Source organism: Hyaena hyaena, unplaced genomic scaffold (genome assembly GCF_003009895.1).
Source record: "Hyaena hyaena isolate Hyena2069 unplaced genomic scaffold, ASM300989v1 scaffold_952, whole genome shotgun sequence".
Taxonomy (NCBI): domain Eukaryota; kingdom Metazoa; phylum Chordata; class Mammalia; order Carnivora; family Hyaenidae; genus Hyaena; species Hyaena hyaena.
Genome location: NW_024081587.1, coordinates 29,270 through 50,240, shown reverse-complemented (window position 1 = coordinate 50,240; position 20,971 = coordinate 29,270). Strand labels below are relative to the sequence as shown.

General features: G+C 41.6%; 1 protein-coding gene across 3 annotated transcripts in view; it reads right to left on the bottom strand.

The window, feature by feature from the left end:
• BCKDHB (branched chain keto acid dehydrogenase E1 subunit beta) overlaps window positions 1-19,905 on the bottom strand; it is a 213,642-nt gene extending 193,737 nt beyond the window's left edge. For 2 of the 3 annotated variants that reach the window (XM_039221167.1, XM_039221168.1), the window contains exons 1-3: window positions 19,690-19,905; window positions 6,560-6,637; window positions 3,972-4,040 (exon numbers count right to left, since the gene is read on the bottom strand). In XM_039221167.1, coding sequence (XP_039077098.1) covers window positions 3,972-4,040; window positions 6,560-6,637; window positions 19,690-19,885 — 343 coding nt within the window. In that variant the 5' untranslated portion in view covers window positions 19,886-19,905. Of the gene's footprint in view, window positions 1-3,971; window positions 4,041-6,559; window positions 6,638-7,688; window positions 7,921-19,689 lie in introns of those variants that run through there. The other variant, XM_039221169.1, reaches the window with a different exon arrangement.
• Between the last annotated feature and the right edge of the window lie 1,066 nt (window positions 19,906-20,971).

Here is a 20,971-nt window from a genome sequence, read left to right as displayed (position 1 = left end):
TAGAAAGGAGACACCATATCAGAGACCAGCTATGAAGATGAATTTGTAGGGCATGACTGGGGGTGAAGAATGAGAAAGGAGGAAGAGACTAGAATCCCCCCAGTTTCTGGCCCAGGTAACTGAATGGACAGTGGTATGTTCACAGAGATAGGAAGCCATGGATTTGCTGGATGGAGTTGGAAAACCAGAGTTTGGAAATGCTGAGTCTGAAGTGGCTGGAACATCGAGGTGAAGGTGTGCCGTGGTACAATGAATACAAAGATCTGAAGCTCAAGCCAGAGGTCTAAGCTGGATTTAGAAAATCTGACGTCACTTGTATGTGAGCAGCGGGGGACGTGGATGAAATGCCCTAGACGGAATGGGTAGAGTGGGAAGAGCACCGTGGATGAGCGAGAAAACAGGCAGACAGCCAACAGAAGACTCGCCAACTTGAACAAGCACTCAGCATGCTATCATATTGGCTCAGGCAAGACAGACTGAGGGCTCGAAGCTGCTCAGAAGCACAGCTACACCAGATGTAGACAAGACTAAGTAAACAAAAGTACAATTCGTCCTCTGGTTTCCAGTTCCACACGCAAGGAGCTTGGAAGTAGCCACTCTGTCCCAACAGCAAGTGAAAAGCTGAGCAGACCGAAAAATCAACAACTCTTCTTGGACCCATAAGGCGAGGGGCTCCAGGGGGATCTAAAGAGACAGAGAGATGAATATAGGGAATCGACTTACCAGAGCAGAGAGTGAAGAGCAAAAATCACTGCAAGAGCCAGTGCCAGGATAGGAAAACTTGAACTGTGCTTGAGGAATTGATGGAGGTTCAGTGTGTATAAGTCTGAGAGGTAAAAACTCCAAGGAGTCCAGTCATAGAGAGGCCTCCACGATTCTGTGAGGCTCTCCTCCAAGAGCTCTGATAAACATCGGAGAAAAATCCCCTCTTGCTTCCAGCTGGGGAAGCAGACAAGGAACCATTTTGAAATTTGCCACAGCATTCACTTTTTTTTTTATTTTTTTTAATGTTTTATTTATTTCTGAGAGTGAAGGAGAGACAGCATGAGCAGGGGAGGGTCCAAGAGAGAGGGAGACACAGAATCTGAAGCAGGCTCCAGGCTCTGAGCTGTCAGCACAGAGCCCAACATGGGGCTCAAACCCATGAACTATGAGATCATGACCTGAGCCGAAGTTGGACGCTTAACCGACTGAGCCACCCAGGTGCCCCCCTCCTTTTTTTTTTTTTAATGTTTATTCATTTTTGAGAGAGAACATGAGCATGAGCATGGGACAGGCAGAAAGAGAGGGAGATAGAGGATTCAAAGTGGGCTCTGAACTGACAGCAGCGAGCCCAATGTGGGGCTTGAACTCACAAACTGGAAGTTCATGACCTGAGCCAAAGTCAGACACTCAACCTACTGAGCTACTCAGGGGCCCCATAGCACGCCCTTCTTAAAAAGGCCTGACCTCAAGTAAAACCAGTTAATGAGAGCCTAATCTGCTATGAATGTATAATCAGAGTGTAATCAACATGGGGTAAGGAAAATGGCCAAATCCAGTCCGCTCCATCCATCCTGTCCCATCTGAGAGGGAAGAAAAAACACTTGGGAAGTTCACAGTCCAAAGGTATAGGCTCAATAAAGGACTTAGACCTATCACAGGACTATAGAATGCTTCCTTTCCCTGTACACCTCACTCCCACGTCCCCAAAGGCCTATTTACAGCAACTCCTTTTACCCAGTGCATGTCCAGCTATGAAGGGAAAATTATAAGGCATACCACAAAGCAAAAATCACAATCTGAAGAGACTGAGTAAGCATCAGAATCAGGCATGGCAGGGATTGGAATTATCAGACAAGGAATTTAGAACAACCATAATTAATATGCAAAGGGCTCCAACGCATAAAGTAAATAGCATGTAAGAACTGATAGGCAATGTAAGCAGAGCTGAACAAAACAAAAGTATAATTCTATGTTTTAAACAGTTAATAGATGCAAATATACTCAGATATATTCAAATATGGTCTAGAAGTGTGTACACCAAGATGGGTACCATGTGTTTTTTTTAATACTCTGGAAGTATGGACAATTTTTTATGTTCTCCTTTTGTGCTTTTCTATATTTTCCAAATTTTCTGCAATGCATATGCATTGCTTTTGAAATAAATGTTTAAAGGCTTTTAATTTTTTTTAAAGAACTAAAGTTTATAGGAGTCTGAATCCACTGGAACTGAGACAGTGTAAGGTAGTTGAGACTGGCCCAACCATCTCAAAATCTAAACAGCTGTTAGTAACAGGGGACAGCAGAGGGACAGGACTCAGAAAATCAACCTGCTATAAAGAGAAAAGAATTTCCTGGTAAGCAGGATGGACCATGCCATGGTATCTTAGATCCAAGTATAATATAATCTCAAAGAAGAAAGAACAACAATTAGAAGAAAAAAAAAAAAACAACAACTGGAAAGACCATCCCTCATTATTTACACGCAACCATGAGTTTTAGAGGTCAGTGGCAAAGGTAAGAAGAAAGGTAGGTGTCAACTCCTCCCCCGAAACATAAGTGCTTTGCTGACTTCCAGATTAGTTAAGACTCAGAGAAGAAATGAAAAGTCAAATCACTTCAAAGTCACCCCTAACAATAAGGAGTTGAAATACATTCCTTACACAGCAAGTCAGGGCGGGGGAAGGGGAAGGGATGCTGGGATCGGCCCAAATGCTCTCTAACAGTTTGAAATCTGAGTCAAAAGGAGTGAGTGAAAGCAATAGGCAGAAATCAATCACATGCCAAGCAAAAGGCACAGAGCAGCCAAGGTAAAACAAGTGAGAGCATAATGGGATGGTTAATTTTATGGATCAAATTGGCTAAGTATGCTGCCCAATTATCTGGTCAAATACCAGCATAGGTATTACTATGAAAGTATTTTTTAGATGTGAATAATGTTTAAATCAGTAGACTTTCAGTGAAGCAGGTGACTCTTCATAATATGGATGGGCCTCACCCAATTATTTAAAGGCCTTAGGAGAAAAGGCAGGTTTCCCATACAAGAAGAAATTCAGCCTGAAGACTGCAACACAGAAACCCAGCCGAGGTGTCCAGCTTGCTGACGTACCCTGCAGATTTCAGGCTTGCGAGCCCCCTCACTGTGTGAGCCAGCTCCTTACAAAATAAATGACTCTCTCTCTCAATACAGATATACGTGTAGGCATACAGATACAGGTATGGATATAGATTATAAATATATAGAGGTACGTATACATACAAATAGATATAGATGCATACATAATACCTATATACACACACATATATAGATATAGCTACACAGATATATCCTAATACTTCTAATTCTCTGGAGAACCGTGATTAACACAGGTAATAAAAGATGAAATCTATTAACAGAGACTAATCGGGCAGAATCTTGAACTAGAGGGAATGGAATTGAAATTGGCTAAAGGATCAAAGCTTCCTGGATTTGAATGACATAATAAACAGTACATTTAATGAAGATTATTTTGGCATCTATAATATGTGAGATATGAACCAGGTCAGAGGGATGCTACAGTTAGAACGCACTGAAAGAGGGATGCCTGGATGGCTCAATCGGTTAAGTGTCCTACATCAGCCCAGGTCATGATCTTGCAGTTTGAGTTCAAGCCCCACACCGCTCAGGGCCTGGAGCCTGCTTCGGATTCTGTGTCTCCCTCTCTCTCTCTGCCCCTCCCCTGCTCATGCTCTGTGTCTCTCTCTCTCTCAAAAATAAATAAACATTAAAAAAATTAAAATATCCTTTAAAACAAATACACATTCAAAGAACTATAGACCAAAGGATTCTGTGGATGACTGTGAAATTGGAAAACAAAACAAAACAAAACCAATAACTATCTTTACAATAAAGATATGGCAAACAATTCAATAGGCATACCCCATATTTTCAAGATATTTAAATAAAAGCTATACAGGAATACTATTCATATATAAAGATGCTAACTTACCATATTTGTCTCGCAAACCAACAGTACATCTAAAGACTCCACCAAAGGCAACATCTTCACCAAATATTACTGAAAAACAATGTTTAAAGGACATATTTTATTTGATAAGCCCTAAATGATACTAACAATGAAAAATAAGTAATTTTCAATGTTTACATTTTAAATCAGAAAACAAATGGATTAAAGGTTTAAAATAAGGTTTTGACCCCTCTGGAAAATAGTGTGGAGGTTCCTCAAAAAATTAACAATAGAACTCCCCTATGACCCAGCAATAGCACTGCTAGGAATTTACCCAAGGGATACAGAAATGCTGAGGCATAGGAGCACATGGACCCCAATGTTCATAGCAGCACTCTCCACAATAGCTAAAACATGGAAAGAGCCTAAGTGTCCATCAATGGACGAATGGATCAAGAAGATGTGGGTTTATCTATACCATGGAATACTACATGGCAATGAGAAAGAATGAAATCTGGCCATGTGTAGCAACATGGATGGACCTTGAGGGTGTTATGCTGAGTGAAATAAGTCAGGCAGAGAAGGACAGCTACCATATGTTTTCACGTTTAGGAGGATTGGGAGGAACTTAACGGAGGACCATGGGGGAGGAGAAGGGGGGAAAAATAGTGGGGGAGAGGGAGGGAGGCAAACCATGAGAGTCTCTTGAATGCTGAGAACAAACTGAGGGCTGATGGGGGTAGGAGACAGGGGAAGGGGGGGATGGGCATTGGGGAGGGCACTTGTGGGGATGAGCACTGGGTGTTATGTGGAAACCAACTTGACAATAAACTATTTAAAAAATAAACAAATAAAATCAAATAAAATAGGGTTTTGAAACTTCAACATTACTGACATTCTGGCCTGGATAATTCTTTTGTTGTAACAGCCTGTTCTGTGCATTGTAGATACACAGCAGCAACTGCTCCCTACCCCGGGGATGACAGTTGCCCTCCCCACACACACAGTCCTGACAGCCAAAAGTGTCTGCAGACATTGTTAAACATGAGAGGAGGAAGGGGGATTAAAATCACTCCAATTGGTTAGGAACCACCGATCTAGGATGTCATCTTGTTTAACCCTTGAAGAAAATGAAGCCAGAGAAGTAGTACGGTAACTTGACAAGTCAGAAAGAAAGCTAGAGGCAGAACTATGACTCACACTTCAGGCTCCTGAGTGCCTGGCCAGTGGTTTTCTTTCAGACATGGTATACAGTGAAAGGAAACAATCTGAAGGGCTGAAGGAAAAGCATTCCAAGCTGAGAGAACAGTCACAAACAGGAAAAGCACTTAAACCATGTGGAAGGAGGCAAGTATGGTGGGACAAAGTGAGCAAGGCAAAGAAGATAAAAATGGGTGTTCAAAGAGCTGAATTCTATTCCTATTAATGCACCTGACCAGCTTTGTGAACCTCAAGGGAACAATTCACCCCATTATTTACTCAAGATCATTCTCAGACGGCACTGAAACAAAGCAAAATCTAATCATCCACTACTGTAGCGCTTACTTTCTCCTAACAAATAATCCATTCTTCACTTGACCTTAAAACTAGGGATTTTCAGAGGCACCTGGATGGTTTAGTCAGTTAAGCGTTGGACTTTGGCTCAGGTCATGATCTCACAACTGTGCTGACAGCTCAGAGCCTGAAGCCTGCTTCAGGTTCTGTGTCTCCCTCTCTCTCTGCCCCTTCCTCGCTGATACTCTGTCTCTGTCTCAAAAATAAATAATAGGGGCGCCTGGGTGGCTCACTTTGTTAAGTGTCCAACTTTGGCCCAGGTCATGATCTCATGGTTCATGGGTTCGAGCCCCACATCGGGCTCTGCGCTGACGGCTAGCTCAGAGCCTGGAGCCTATCTTCGGATTCTATGTCTCCCTCTCTCTCTGACCCTCCCCTGCTCGCACTGTCTCTCTCTGATTCTCCAAAATAAATAAAAAACATAAAAATTTTTTAAATAAATAAATAAATAATAAAACATTTTTAAAAATTAATTTAAAACACTAGGGATTTTCAAGTGGAACCCCAAGGTATACTAAGTGTATATATACTTACATATACTAATACATATAAGTAAAGTCAATCAAATTTAGAAAACATAAAGCAGGACAACTGTTTTTGTATCAATGATTAAATCTGATGAGCTGGTTATTTATAAATATTAAAGTTACTTCCAAAAAATCCTATTACTTAAATGTATTTCAGAGGAAAGCATGGAATCAAATCTTCATTTCATAAACAGATTCATAAATCTGAATGAAGTGATACTTCCCATTTTTTCCTAAATGCTGGAGAAACAGAAGTCCCCAGTAGGTATTAATCCAGAAAGTATTAGTATAATATCAGAACCACACAGACTATGGGAAAAAGTTGACTTAAAGATGTTACATATACATGAGAACTAATTCACCATGAATTGATTTAAAAAGTGTGTTAACAGCATAATTTGATATATTAACTTTAATCATTTGGTCAGATCTTTTTAAAAAATTTCAGGTAGATATAATGTTAACCATTGAACTCCAGACTCAATATTTCCAGCAAATTTTTTATTTGAATTAACACAACTACCATATTCAAGCACAAAGGAATTTTACCTGCAGTAGGATCTTTAGCCAATGAGTTATCCAAGGCACTTGTTATCGCCTGGAAAAGATTCATTTTCTGAGTTTGCCCTGTAAAAATTTAAAAAAAATAAGAATATTTCCTACATTGTAAAATATATTAAAAACAACTAGTTTCTTAACAGTTGATTACAACATGCTTAAAATCAACATACAAAGGAAAGTATAGAATATACCATGTGAATTTATTGGATTATTCACTATGATGCTGGTTCTGTGGAAAATACAAAAGCAATACAGACTTCGGTGCTTGACCACGAAACAAAATTTTCACGTATCAAACAATTAAAAAATAAAGTATAAAAAAAGGGAAAAATAAATATAATCAAGTCACCAAGTGTGTGCAGATAATAAATAAAAGCCAGAAAAGAGAACTAGCCAGAGTAAAAGTGGTCTGGGATGATATTTTGGACACGTGTTGAGAAAACAAGCCCTAGGGACGCCTGGGTGGCTCAGTCAGTTGAGCATCCCACTTCAGCTCAGGTCATGATCTCGAGGTTCATGAGTTCAAGCCCTACATTGGGCTCTGTGCTGATAGCTCAGAGCCTGGAGCCTGCTTCGGATTCTGTGCCTCCCTCTCTCTGCCACTTCCCCGCTCATGCTTTCGTTCTCTCTCTCTCTCTCTCTCTCAAAAATAAATAAACATTAAAAAAAAAAGAAGAAGAATATAAGCCCTGACAAATACATGTGACTCAAGGCATGTGTTAAATATTCCAGTAAGAGCAAATGGTCATGGGCCATAAGACAATGAAGAAGGCTAATGATAAACTTCAGTACTCAGAACTTGCTAGTGTTTAGAGAATACTATATATACTCCCATGCCTCGACACACCAGACTCGGTCCTTCCTACTGTCTCACTGCTCAAGTAGAATCTCTGCAAGCCAACTTCTTCCTAAAGAGGTAGACAGGATGGTTAAATAGGACAATACATGTAAAGCAGTTAGAAGTGCCTAACACAGTAAGTGTTGAACAAATATGAGCTATTTATTGTTAGAATCTGCACTTTGTCCGTGACCTTCATCTTGACTGTGGCATTATTCTGAATGGTAGAAAACTTTGTTTAATAAAGTTCCAAATGTTGAAACTCAGAAACATCATTACTTGAGAGCTTTAAGTCTTGGTGCTGCCCAGGACCCACAGATATCTCAGAACTTTAGGTCAGCTCCTCTACAAAAGCACTCTTCAGGATGGAGAGAGGCTTCTCCTGAATCTTCTCTAATCCATAGGCCATCTTCATTTTCACCCATAGCCAGCCACGCTGATAGCAAATCCCTTGAACACCTGCTAATTTCCCTGACTACTGTCCCATCTAACCTCTGAACTTCTCGGTAGCCTGGTGTGTCCCAAAAACCAAGGTCTAATTCACAGTGTGGGTCACAACAGCTACTGCTGTTGACATCAACCCTGTGGTTGTGACACAAGCTGGTCACTTACCCTTTTCCTGGAGACTCATCTTCATCCCAAGCCCAGCCTGGATCCACAGCAGGCTCTGATCTAGGACACCTTCCATCTTCCAATATCCACCGACACCCAACCCTCTGACTCAACCTGCTGTGACCAAAGACATCTCTCTGACCCCTTCCACACTGCTGAATGACCAGGCTTCAGGTCTTGGCAACACCCACTCAAACCTCAGCAGGCTGCCATCTGTGCCAAGAATAAACGCCTGTTTCTACTCTTACTTTTGGTGGGGATAATAGGAATCCATTCAAGAAAGTAAAGTACTCTCACGCTACATAAGCCAAAGGATATAAAATCCACATATGTCCGTGATGACCTCAAAATTTATTTTTCTTCAGGCTAAGACTATATCATTTAATAGATGCTTGCCTTAAATCCTTCTCCATTCTATAAAAACTCTTTAATAGTGTTTATTGGTACCCAGCATCAGATGATAATGGTTTAGAGCAAACTTTCCCATTCTTTCTCCCATTTCACACATTTCCTAAAGTCAGATTTGTTTTTCTATTATGATTTTCATGGCTAAGAATCTAAGAGGGATAAAAATGCCTAAACATCTAAGGTGGCATTTATTTCAAGCATGCTGGCCATCTGAATTAATCCTGAATGCATCCAAGACATCTTATTTCATTTCTATTCAACAAATTTTAAGTGCAAAAAAAGCAAAGACTTAAACAATAAAAACACACCAAATAAATCTGGAAAGTATTGCTTAATTACCACAAAGAATTTACTCATCTAGTATGAAAACAATTGATAAGTAAGAGTATTTAAGGGTTTTATTTCGATGTAAGCACAAAAACTTCCACTTCTGAATACTTTTTCAAATAGATTCAAAATTTTAGGGGTTTAGATTAACTGCTATTCTACTAGATGCTTTTAAAAGATTTCAATAATTTTAATACAGTAACATCTACTTCCAATTATTTTTAAAGTGGCAGTATGGTCTGTGAACGTGCCAGGAAGAAATCACAAATTATTCATAGGTAGGATCATTTTAAATATTTATTTCCTTTAGAATTACTTATTCTCCTACATGTTAAAGACCATTGATAACATAGGCCTATGTGCCATCATGACAAAGGATGTACCTGTAACACATCTAACTATGAGTGCTAAAACATTATTCAACACTGCTGCTCAATCATGCAACTACCAATATTAGTAATGGCTGCTAAGCCAGACTGACATCTCTTCTTTCCCAGGGAAAAAGTTATAACAAAACAAAAATATACACAACAGTGCAATTTCCCTAAACAAGGATACAAGCTAATGGGCACGCATTGGTAAGACACAGCTTTAGAGCCGGAAGTGAACTGCTCTCTTGAAATTATCCTAAGCAGAGCATGTGAAAAAACAGGCCATCATTACTGCTGCAAAGATACAGTAGCAAGTAATGCAGGGTTAGCGGAATATAAGAAACACAAGAGAACATAAGCCCTAAGAGGTCACGAACTCTTAATCTGTTTTTGATCAGCGGTATATGCTCAGTGCTCATGACAATGTCTGACATGTAGCAGATGCTCAAAAAATATTTGGGGAATGAATGACTGAACAAATGAACTTATGAGGCCTGCTCAATAAAGATAAAATCTACAAAGTAAATTGCTAATCAACCATTTATTTATTTATTTTTACAAATAGTTTATCGTCAAGGTGGTTTCCATGTAACACCCAGTGCGCATCCCCACAAGTGTCCCCCTCCATGCCCATTTCACCCCTCCCCCCCTACACCCATCAGTTCTCAGTTTGTTCTCATCATTCAAGAGTCTCTCATGGTTTGCCTCTCTCCCTCTCTCCCACTATCTCCCCCCTTCTTCTCCCCCATGGTCCTCCATTAAGTTCCTCCTAATCCTCCCATACGTGCAAACATATGATATTTGTCCTTCTCTGCCTGACTTATTTCACTCAGCATAACACCCTCAAGGTCCATCCATGTTGCTACACATGGCCAAATTTCATTCTTTCTCATTGCCATGTAGTATTCCATTGTATAGATAAACCCACATCTTCTTGATCCATTCGTCCATTGATGGACACTTAGGCTCTTTCCATGTTTTTGCTATTGTGGAGATTGCTGCTATGAACATTGGGGTACAAGTGCTCCTATGCATCAGCACTCCTGTATCCCTTGGGTAAATTCCTAGCAGTGCTATTGCTGGGTCATAGGGGAGTTCTATTGTTAATTTTTTGAGAAACCTCCACACTGTTTTCCAGAGGGGCTGTACCAGTTTACATTCCCACCAACAGTGTAGGGGCACCTGGGTGGCTCAGTCAGTTAAGCTAATCAACCATTTAAAGAGAAAAATACAATAGGATAAAATACCTACCAACATTACAATTCAAAGTTAGACTACAGGAGAAGGGGAATGAGGCAGAAGTGAGACTGCAATGGCATCTTCAGTTATTGTGAATAACTATTCAGTATGTGGTAGCATTGAAGAGAGAAGCCTTCCACAGAGCTAGAGCATCTAAGACATAAAGGGCAAATGAATGCTCAAGGAGCAGTCTCTAGGAATAAGTCAGGTCAACAGCAGGGCATGTTTAAGAGGAAGTGTGTTTGTAGTTAGATCCTGAACAAATAAAAACACACAGCTATGGGGGCACCTGGGTGGCTTAGTTGGTTAAGCATCTGACTCTCGATTTCAGCTCAAGTCATCACAGTTTGTGGGATCAAGCCCTGTGTTAGGCTCTGTGCTCTAAGTACGGAATCTGCTTATGATTCTCTCTCCCTCTCTCTCTGTCCCTCCCTCCACTCACGTCCTCTCTCTCTCTCTCTCTCAAAATAAATAAACATTTTTTTAAAATACACAGCTATGATATGGAAAGTTAAGGTCTACTTCCAGAAGCCAAAGTTTCTGCCAGCACATTCAGCACTGGCCCTTCTCTAAGCTGCCTCGTCTTTGGTATACACGTACAACATTTTCATGTCATATCCCTTAGAAACCTCAGTAATTAGTGTCTAACACAAACATGGCAATCAGTATATGCTTGTTGAAGCATGATGGATGGTTTTAGTGGGATAATCTGGCATTAACCACACTGTGAAATGGAAAGATGCCTAAGAAACTACCTATTTTCTCTCAACAAAACTTTTTCTACCCCTCCAGATGCCTGTTCATCAGGAACCCCTTTCTTTCTATGTGCCAAGTATGTACCTCTAACCCACTCTAATCCTTGTTACGAGGTTTCCCAAACTCTAACCCATAAAGTAAGTTTCATAAGTATCCAAATATGAGGGACAGGACCTTTTATATTAAGATATAAATGATCTACAAACACAAATGCCCTTTAAGGTGCCAGTAAAGGGGGAGTGGACTGCCGCCAGAGGCCAAAATTGGAAGGACCTAAGAAAGCCTTAAAGCTACAGAGACTATGGCTAGGAGCCCGGGGTCCCCATCTCAGGACACCGGGGAACTCATGTCATGGTATGACAAACTACAGTTGTTTCCCTCCCTTTAGCTCGAAACTTCTCTCCTCAGTCTCTAAATGCTTGTTAAACTCTTCTGTATGCTGGCCACTCCCAAATGAGTATCTCTAATTCAGACTCCTCCTCTGAATTCCTGACTTATATCCAACTACCACCAATTTCCCACTCCAGTGTCAGGTTTTTCTAACTCAGTAAGCTCACCAAAGGCTTCGTGTCTTCTCCCAAGACCAGTCTTTTGCATCTTAGCAAACAGCACCATCCTCCATCCAAGCATCCAGGCCAGAAGTTGAGGAAGTATCCTTGAATGTCTTCTTTTTATTCATTCCTTATACTCAATCCATCCAATCCTGCTTCCAAATAGATTACTTCCAACATATAGCTTAAAGTCTAGTACTACCAACCATGTCCTAATTCCAGAACTCAGCATGTCTTTCCTGTTTCTGAAAACACCTCCAAATAGCCTTAGTCAGCTCTAGCTTCTATAGCAAAATACCACACAGACTGTGTGGCTTGAACAACAGAAACTTATCTCTCAATGTTCTGGGGGTTGGCAAGTCCAAGATCAAGGTTAGTTGCTGAAGAAAACCCTCTTTCTAGTTTGCAGAAGGCTATCTTCTTGCTGTATCCTTGCAAGGTAGAGAGAGAATCTCTCTTGTGTCTTTTCTTATAAGGGTTCTAATCCCAATCACAAAGCCTCCACCCTCATCACCTAATTACCTCCCAAGGACCCGATCTCCACATACAATCACACCGGGGATTAGAGCTTCAACATAGGAATGAGGGGAGGGAGAATGACAAATTCAGTCCAGAGTACCACCTCCTCACTTCTACTCCTTCATCCCTCATTCATCAAAGAGCTGCTATAATAAGTCCTAAAAAGCAAGGCATGTCACATTACTCCTCTGCTCAAAATCCTTAAAAGTTCTCTGACTGCACTGGAATAAAGCCCTACACCTCACTATGTCCACAAAGCCCTGCTTGATTTCATCCCTGTCCACTATAAAAGTCCCATTGTGTACCACTGTCCCCAAGGCTCACCACCTGAGTCTTCTCTCAGTTCCACCAAACCAAGCTCCCTGCTACATCAGCACCTTCACGCATGTTGGGTCCTCTGCCTGACCCCTCCTTCACACCTCCTTGGATACCCCTTCCTGATTGCTTAGAAGCTGGTTAAATACTACCTCTTCTTAGGGGCCTGGTTAGATCTCTATTGTTCTCTTTCCTAGCACCTGAACATGTCTTATAAGTCATTTATTGCAATTGGGATTGATTTAAGTATGCATTTACTTGCTATATTTTGTCCATGTCCCCCATCAGACTTCAAATTCCATGAGGACAGGTCCATATCCACATTTGTGTTTTGTGAGAAGTACTTAGCACAAAGTTTGGCATCCAGGAGAAAATTAAAATGCAAAGAATGAATAAAGAAACCTACACACACACAATGCCTAAAATCAGGGGCAATGGTGGGGCATCTGGATGGCTCAGTCAGTTAAGCGTCTGACTTTGGCTTGGGTCATGATCTCGCTGTTCGTGGGTTCAAGCCCTGAATTGGGCTCTGCGCTGATGGTGTGGAATCTGCTTGGGATTCTGTCTCTCCTTTTCTCTGACCCTCCCTCACTTATGCTCTCTCTCTCTCTCAAAATAAATAAAAATTAAAAAATTAAAAAATTAAAAAATTAAAAATAAAAAATTAAAAAATTAAAAAATTAAAAAAAAAATCAGGGGCAGGGAGAGGCCCAGATGTGTTCTTGGGGAGCAACACAGAGCAATGAAGGCAGTGCACACATTGGCATAATTTTGCAGGCCTGGCCTGGAATCTGTTAGGCCATTAGGAAAGTTACTTAACCATAACATTCGTCTGCCTCCTCCATAACATGGGGATAATATCTAATGTATAGGGCCAGTGTGAGAACTGTGCGAGATTACTATCAAATGTCAAATATATAGAAGCATCTACTCTAGAATCAGGAGACCGAATCTAGCACAACCAGTACCAGGTACCAGTACGCGCCTTATCCTACTGAGTCCCCCCCCCCGCCCTTCCACCCAGCAATACTCTGAAGCAGGACAGATGAAGGAAAGAAAGCTTATGAAGACTCACACACATGGCCAACCTCACAATGCTAAGTTGCAAAGTGAGGTCCAGATTTAGGCACGTTTGACTCAAGGACCCCAGCTCTCAGCTTCCTTGCAATATTGCCTCTAGAAAGTTACAATGTCCCAAATGATGGCAGAAATGGAGTGCGGATGGGATGAAAAATAGAGCAGAAGAAATACAGTGAATAATACTATAATGACAGTGTATGCTGACAGATTGTGACCTTACTTACCTGGGTGCGTACTGAATAGTGTATAGAATTAATGAATCAATATGTGGGACACTGGAAATGAAAAAAAGGTGAGGGGATGAGGTGAGAAACTATCAAGCACATTCCTGGACAATAAGTAAAGAAACTTGAAGGTGGGTAAATAACAGTAATAAAAAAAAAAAAAGGGCGGGGGGGACAGGAGTCTCTGTCCAAATGAGATGCAAAAGATGCAGCAAATTTGGGGAAAGCCAGGTTTAAGGTAGGGTTAAGAGGGAGCAAAGTGTGGTGTGAAGAAACTGTACAAATGCAAGAGACAGCATGGTGGAGCACTCAGGGGCATGGCCTCTTAGAGCAAACTGAGCAGACGACTCAAAATGAAGTCTGGCTTCACCTCGTACAGATAGTCCCACCTGGGGAAGTTTGGGGTTGTTTTTTTCCAGGTTTATATTTAAATTCCAGTGAGCTATCTACAGTGTCATATTAGCTTCCTGTATAGGGTTTAGTGATTCATCATTCCAATAAAACCCCCAGGACCCATCACAACCAGTGCCCTCCTTAATACCCATCACCCAAGTGTCAAAAAGTAGAGTTTAACCTCTTTATATCTAAATTTCTTTACTGTAAAATATGGGAAACAGAATATCTGTCACAGCACTGTTATATGAGGATTAAATGAATTGCTACAGGTAAGGCACTCAGAATAGTGTTTGGTATCGGGTGACCTCTGATAATAGTGTCTGCTGTCATCATCATTATCATTTGATGGAGTGCCATGGAGAGGTCTGGATGAGCAATGATAAAGTAAGTATCAGGAAACACAGTAGGAAGAGAAAATAGGAAGGACACAATTGGGCGCAATTCTGCTAAGACTGGGAAAAGAGACATGGAGAGAATTGTCTCGTCTCAAAGGTTCCCAAGTTCTGACATGGTTGTTTTGGTGCCACAGTAGCACTCAGACGAGCCTACCTCATGATGCTATATTCTGCCAACACTTTCAATGCTATAGGATAAATGTTTGTGTCCCCCCGCCCAAAATTCATATGTTGATACCTCATCCCCGATATAATGGTACTTGGAAGTGGGGCTTTGGATGATGACTAGGTCATGAAGATGGAGCCCTCCTGGAAGGGATTTGTGCCCTTAGAAAGAGACCCCACAGAGCTCCCTCGGTCCTTCCACTATACAAGGTCACAGTGAAAAGACAGCTGACTAAGGACCTGGAAGCAGGACCTCACCAGACAGAGAATCTGTCAATGCCATGACCTTGGACTTCCCAGCCTCTAGAACTGTGAAAAATAAACTACTGTTGTTTAGAAGCCACCAGCCTATGGTATTTCGTTACAGCAGCCCAAATGAACTAAGACATCCAATCCACACATCCAAACCTAAGTCATCCTCTCTTCAAAAATGTGCTTCTCTCCTCCAGCATCCGTCATTTGTATCAGTGATACCACTACTCTACCAACCATTCAGCTACCCATTTCCCTTAGCCCTCACGAGCAAAACAGCACCAAATCTACTCAATTCCTTCGAAATACACAACTATGCCCACTGACATTCTCCAAGTTTAAACAATTATATCCTCTCACATCTCTGCCTCTTAATATCCTAATCAATTCTATAAACTCTCCCAAGGATCTCACACCAGCACATCTCAAGTCACTCTTCTACCTACAAACAATCAATGGCCCTCCACAGCCCACAGAATAAAATCCGAACCTATGTGTAACGCACCGGGCAGTGTCAGCTACACTGGACATATTCAATCTTTTCTCTCCCCCAACCTTTCTTCTGGCTCTCCAAACTTAACTTCTACCCCTCCCCCTTTTCCTCTAAACAAACTCACTACTCCTCATTCCTCATAAAACCCTATGCTTTCTAACCTCTCTTGTATAGGTCCCTTCTCTACAAATTCTAATACTGGAAAGAAGACCTTCACCCTCACAAAAAGAGGACTCTTCAGTGTACCTTTGATTTCTGAGCACTGCCTATCTCCCCCCACCAACCGCAGTGGCTTTCCCAGTCATCACTGAACAAGCTTACCCCACCTCAGGGATTTCGTCATTTATTGTCCTTATTCCTTCAGGAAAAGACTGTTCTACCCTGGTCTTCATTCCTCGCAGTGAAGCTTAAATGTCACCTCCTCAGAGTCAACCTTGCCCATCACTCTATTTAAGCAGTCTCTTTCATGTGTCAAATTAACCAAAAATTTAAAAATAAACCTATTTGCAGCATACATGAAAGGCAAAGAGTTACTATCTTCATTAATATCTTTAATATACAAGACATTAGCACAAAAGTAGTATGGGAGGCTTTAAAGATAGACATATTTGGGCCCTGCTACTTCTCAGACTTGGGCAGGCCACTAACATCTCTGAGCTTCAATTTTCTCATCTATAAAATGAGCATAATACTCTCTAGGTCACGAGCTCACTGTAAGGATTATAGACTGATGTCTACCACACACCTGGAATACAGCAGCTGTTCAATAATGATAGATAGGATCAGTATTGATAGAAAAAGATGACTAGGCATACAAATATTTCAATATGCAAAAACAAGGAACATCCAATTCATAAGAAAAAAAGAAATCTAGCAAATAAATATCTGGTAAATGTTCCTTAATAGAAATAAAACAAATATATAATAAAACAAAGTGCGGTTAGCCCAAAATATCCAAGCGTGTGTGCACACACACAATTCTGATACCAAATCCAGTGTGTGTGTGTGTGTGTGTGTGTGTGTGTGTGACTGAACACACAGCCATGCAATTCTGCAACATGAGCTGAGTCTCCCACAACTCAGCTCAAGGCTGACACTACCTACCTAGAGCCAGCGTTGGATGCCACCCGTTAAGGGCTCAGTCCTTGTTCAGACCGCGACCACCCTCCAGTTCAGAAGCCAGCTGCAAGTCCAAGTCGTCACCTGTGCTTCTGACTGACTGGCTCTAGATTGGAGGTTCCAACACCCTCTTCGGGTTCAATTAATTTGCTAGAACGGCTCACAGAATTCAGATATATTTTACTTACTAGATTACTGGTTTAATATAAAAGGATGTAACCCAGGAACAGCCCTGCTGGAAGAGATGCTTAGGGCAAGGTATGGGGAAAGGGCATGGAGCTCCCATGCTCTCTGAGCATGCTACTATCCCTGAATCTCTACCTATTCACCAACCCAAAGCTCTCTAAATCCCATCCTTTTTGGTTTTCAAAGGAGGCCTCACTACATAGGCAAGATTGATTAAATTCATTCAACCTCCAAAACCTTTCCCCTCTCCAGACGCCAGAGAGTCTGGACTTTCAGTCCCACCCTCTAATCACACAATTGATTCCTCTAGTGACCTGCTCCCATCTTTAGATGAACTAGAAGCCTTCCAAAAATTACCATCAGCATGACAAGCCATCTTTATTACTCTCATCAAAAGAAATTTCAAAGGTTTTAGGAGCTCTGTGCCAGGAAAGGGGAAGAAAGACCAGTATTTTTTCTTCTTATAAATCACAGTATCATAGCACAAGCATGATTTTATCCTGACACCCAATATTCACCCTCCTATACACACAGATGGAAGTAAACTGATCATTTGAACTCTGCATTAAAAATCCATTAAGCTGTTCCTATCTTTGAGTCAGAAATCTCATCCCTCAGATTTCCTAAAGAAATCATCTCAGATACATATAAGATACATGAAACATTTCTATCCACAAATGTTTCTATCCACATTGTTTTTTACACTGCAGAAGTATAAAACAAAGGCATAAACAAAAGCATAACCGTAATTATTAAAAGTTTCTACTTAATGAGTGAGCACTTCTTGGGGGTGCCTGCGTGGCTCAGTTTGTTAAGTGCCGACTTCGGCTCAGCTCATGATCTCATGGATCATGAGATCTCATGGTTGGGCTCTGTGCTGACAGCTCAGAGACTAGAGCCTACTTCAGATTTTGTGTCTCCCACTCTCTCTGTCCCTCCCCAACTCGTGCTCTGTTTCTCTCTCTCAAAAATAAATGTTAAAAAAAATAAATAAATGAGTGCTTGGCAGACAAAACTGGATTTGTGTACATTGTACACAATTGTCTTTACTCCTCATAGCAACATTTGAAGAAGGTATTATTAGTAACTACCTACTTACAAAGAAAATGAAGCTTGGAGAGGGTAAGTGAGTAGTCCAAAGGCATCAGTCGCAGGGCCAAAACCAATCCTAGGACGATCTGATTCTAAGGCCAAGATTTTAACTACTGAACTACAGTGTTTCTACTCCACGGACACACTGTCTTCTAAGGAAGGTTATGAAAACTATGTAATAATAAGGGAAAATACCTCTGATTAAAGAATGCAGATTGTATTTGTATTAAAACTACAGTTACAGGAAACTTTAATTCCACTAATTTTATTAGTGGAGTAATTTAATTCCACTAAACTGAAAGGAACTGCCTGCGAAGATACATCCATCCATCCTTGCCATTAGCAGTATTTACAAACAGCAGTGGATGGTGAGATTACTTTTTCTTACTTTTTTCTATTATCCAAATTATCTTAACATGTGTTTATTATTTTTGTAATAAAGATAAACATATAAACATGACTATCATTCTACCTGGACTTTAGTAATTTCACAGTTGTGGGGGGGGGGGGTGAAGGGATTAAGAAGAGCTGTATTCTATTCCTTAAGTATTGGGCTAAAGTTCCGGCTTTGAAGACAGAATTCAAGGTTCATCTTGTTGGTGAGAAAAAAAGTGCTACTCACCTTCATGGCATCTGCTGTTTCACAAGAGTGTGACACCTCTTAGTAAATTATTTCTATATGCATTACAGCACATTGTTTAGAATGGAAGCTCTAGAATATGGATGATTAAAATCCAAAGCAGATGCTATCACTAATTTATCTGTGTAACCTTGGACAAACTATGTCAAGACCTCAGTTAATGTTACTCACCTTTAAAGGTTGTCCTAAGTATCAAATGAAATAATGAATGTAAGTTTTTCAACGCGGTACTTGCCTATGGTAAGCACTCAATGTATGTTCACACTTGTTATTCACAAGACACCCTTCCAAAAATATCACTCTGACATGTGAGAAGTTATCAGACAAAGAAAAGGTAAATGTTCTCATATTGTTTCCAACGTTCTGATAATAGACGCTAGATCTTTCAGAGATCACATAAAACTTGCAGAAGAAATGGTAAAAGTCATGCAATTGTCATAGAGTGAGGAGTTTGCTACGTGCCCTTCCTATCAATGAGAGTGCTAGATGGCCTCCTCTTCTGGTCACTTTCATCAATTAACTGCTCCTTGGCTAAATGGCAGTCTAGTCCAGCACAGGCTCATTGCTAGGCTCAAATGGAAAACCTGGATTCTTCCCCATCTCTAAGAACAACCTGTTCTATGACCTTGGGAAAATCAATTCAATTACTTAGTCCTTCCATTTCGTCTTCTCTGCCAAAGCAAATAACAACAACAATAAAAGAAAGTTTAAAAAGAAGAAAAAAATTATCTTTTAAATACCGCTGCCTGTAGTTAATGGCCCAGCTCCGGACAAACTGAGACAACACCTAGGGCCAAGCCTGGGAAAGCAAGGAGAAATGAGAAAAGGAGGCGTTCCCTGGACACCATCCCTCCCCACCTCGCCTCTCCAGACCGCGGATGCCCTCTCACCCAACTCGAGGGTTTAGAGGGGCTGCCTCTCGTGGGTTGGACAGTCACAAAAACAGAGCGAGGTGGAAACTACAGTCAGACCCTGTAAGTAGGGTGGCTCCAGAAAGCAGGGAAAGAATTACACCGAGCTGCAAGGAGATCGGCCTGCCGGTCGCCACCGACACAAGCAGGGTAACACCCCTGGCGAGGCGCCCACAGGCCTGGGAGTCTGGGTTGCACCAGGAGCAGACAGGGCAGCCCCTAAGCTCACCATACTCCTGGGGCTCCGGGTCGGGCTGGAAAGTGAAGTGAGCCACCTGCCGCCTCTGTGCCGCATCCCCAGTGGCCGAGGCGGGCTGCAACAAGGCCCGCCGCAGCCCCGCGCCTCGCAGCCGACGCCACCGTGCCTCTGTCCCCGCAGCACGCAGCCCCAACAGCCTGCCCGCAGTCGCCGCAAACGCCGCCATCCCCACTTGCAGCCCCGGGTTACGAGCTACGCTGCCGCACACTGCCGGCAGGCAGGGCGGAGCACCGATGAGACTTCTACATTGGTTGGATCCAAGGGGCGGACCCATGAAACGGACCAATCCGAGTTCGCAATTCGGGGGTGGGGAAGGCGACGGGCGGGGACCAGAGGGTTTGCCTGTAGTGCGCATGCGGAAGAGGAGCCCGGGCGGGGACAAGCGGGCAGGTGAGCTCCAATGAAATTGTTCCTGGAGGTGGAGTCTTCTCAAAGTCTGCGTGGGCTCGCAACGCGGAGGCGTGTCTGTAATGTGACACGCTAGTCCTAGATTTGTTCTTTTCCGATGTTACTTGCATTGTTACCCTCGATCACTTTTTCATTTTAAGGTTTATACTTTCTTTTAAAATCTAACCCTTTTTTCTCCTCTCCGATTCTTTATCTGTATTGTTTAAGTAAGAGATGGAAAGCGTTACTGATTGGCTTTGGTTATTGGTTTTGTGTTTCAGAAAACGAGGAATCACTGCTCGAAGCTTCCGTTCTTTTTTCAAACCCTTCTTGAATGCTTAATACGATTGTGTTTTTCAGGATTTAGAGGAGAGTTAAAGCGGTAAACTTAGTTTCATCCTATAAATCCTCTTAATAGGAATTCAGATGCATTTTTGCCCAGGTGCAGTGAAAATGGACCTGACCTGCTTACTCTAGCTTAGAAACTTGGAGAATTCGAATTATTACTTTACATTTCTATTAATCAACTTCGCAGATTTTCTTTTTAATAAGCCAGATGTTTAAAAGGATACCTTCCCTGCTCATGAATGTAAAAATCACAGTAAGATATGACAGACAAAAGTAAAAGTGTTTCCATCAGATGAAGATGGAAGGGGAGAAGAAGTACAAGCCCAAACAGAATTTGGAAAAGACTGGGAGAAAATGAAGAGAAAGGCAAAGAGGAAAAGAATGTTCCTCTTCTGTTATTCTTGGCCTTCCAAACTATGTTTGGTTCTATATGGGAGACAAGGGAGGAGAGAGGAGAAATGGGGTGAGCGGAAAGGGCAGGAGATGCACCAACTGCCTGTTTTCTGATTGGAAAAGA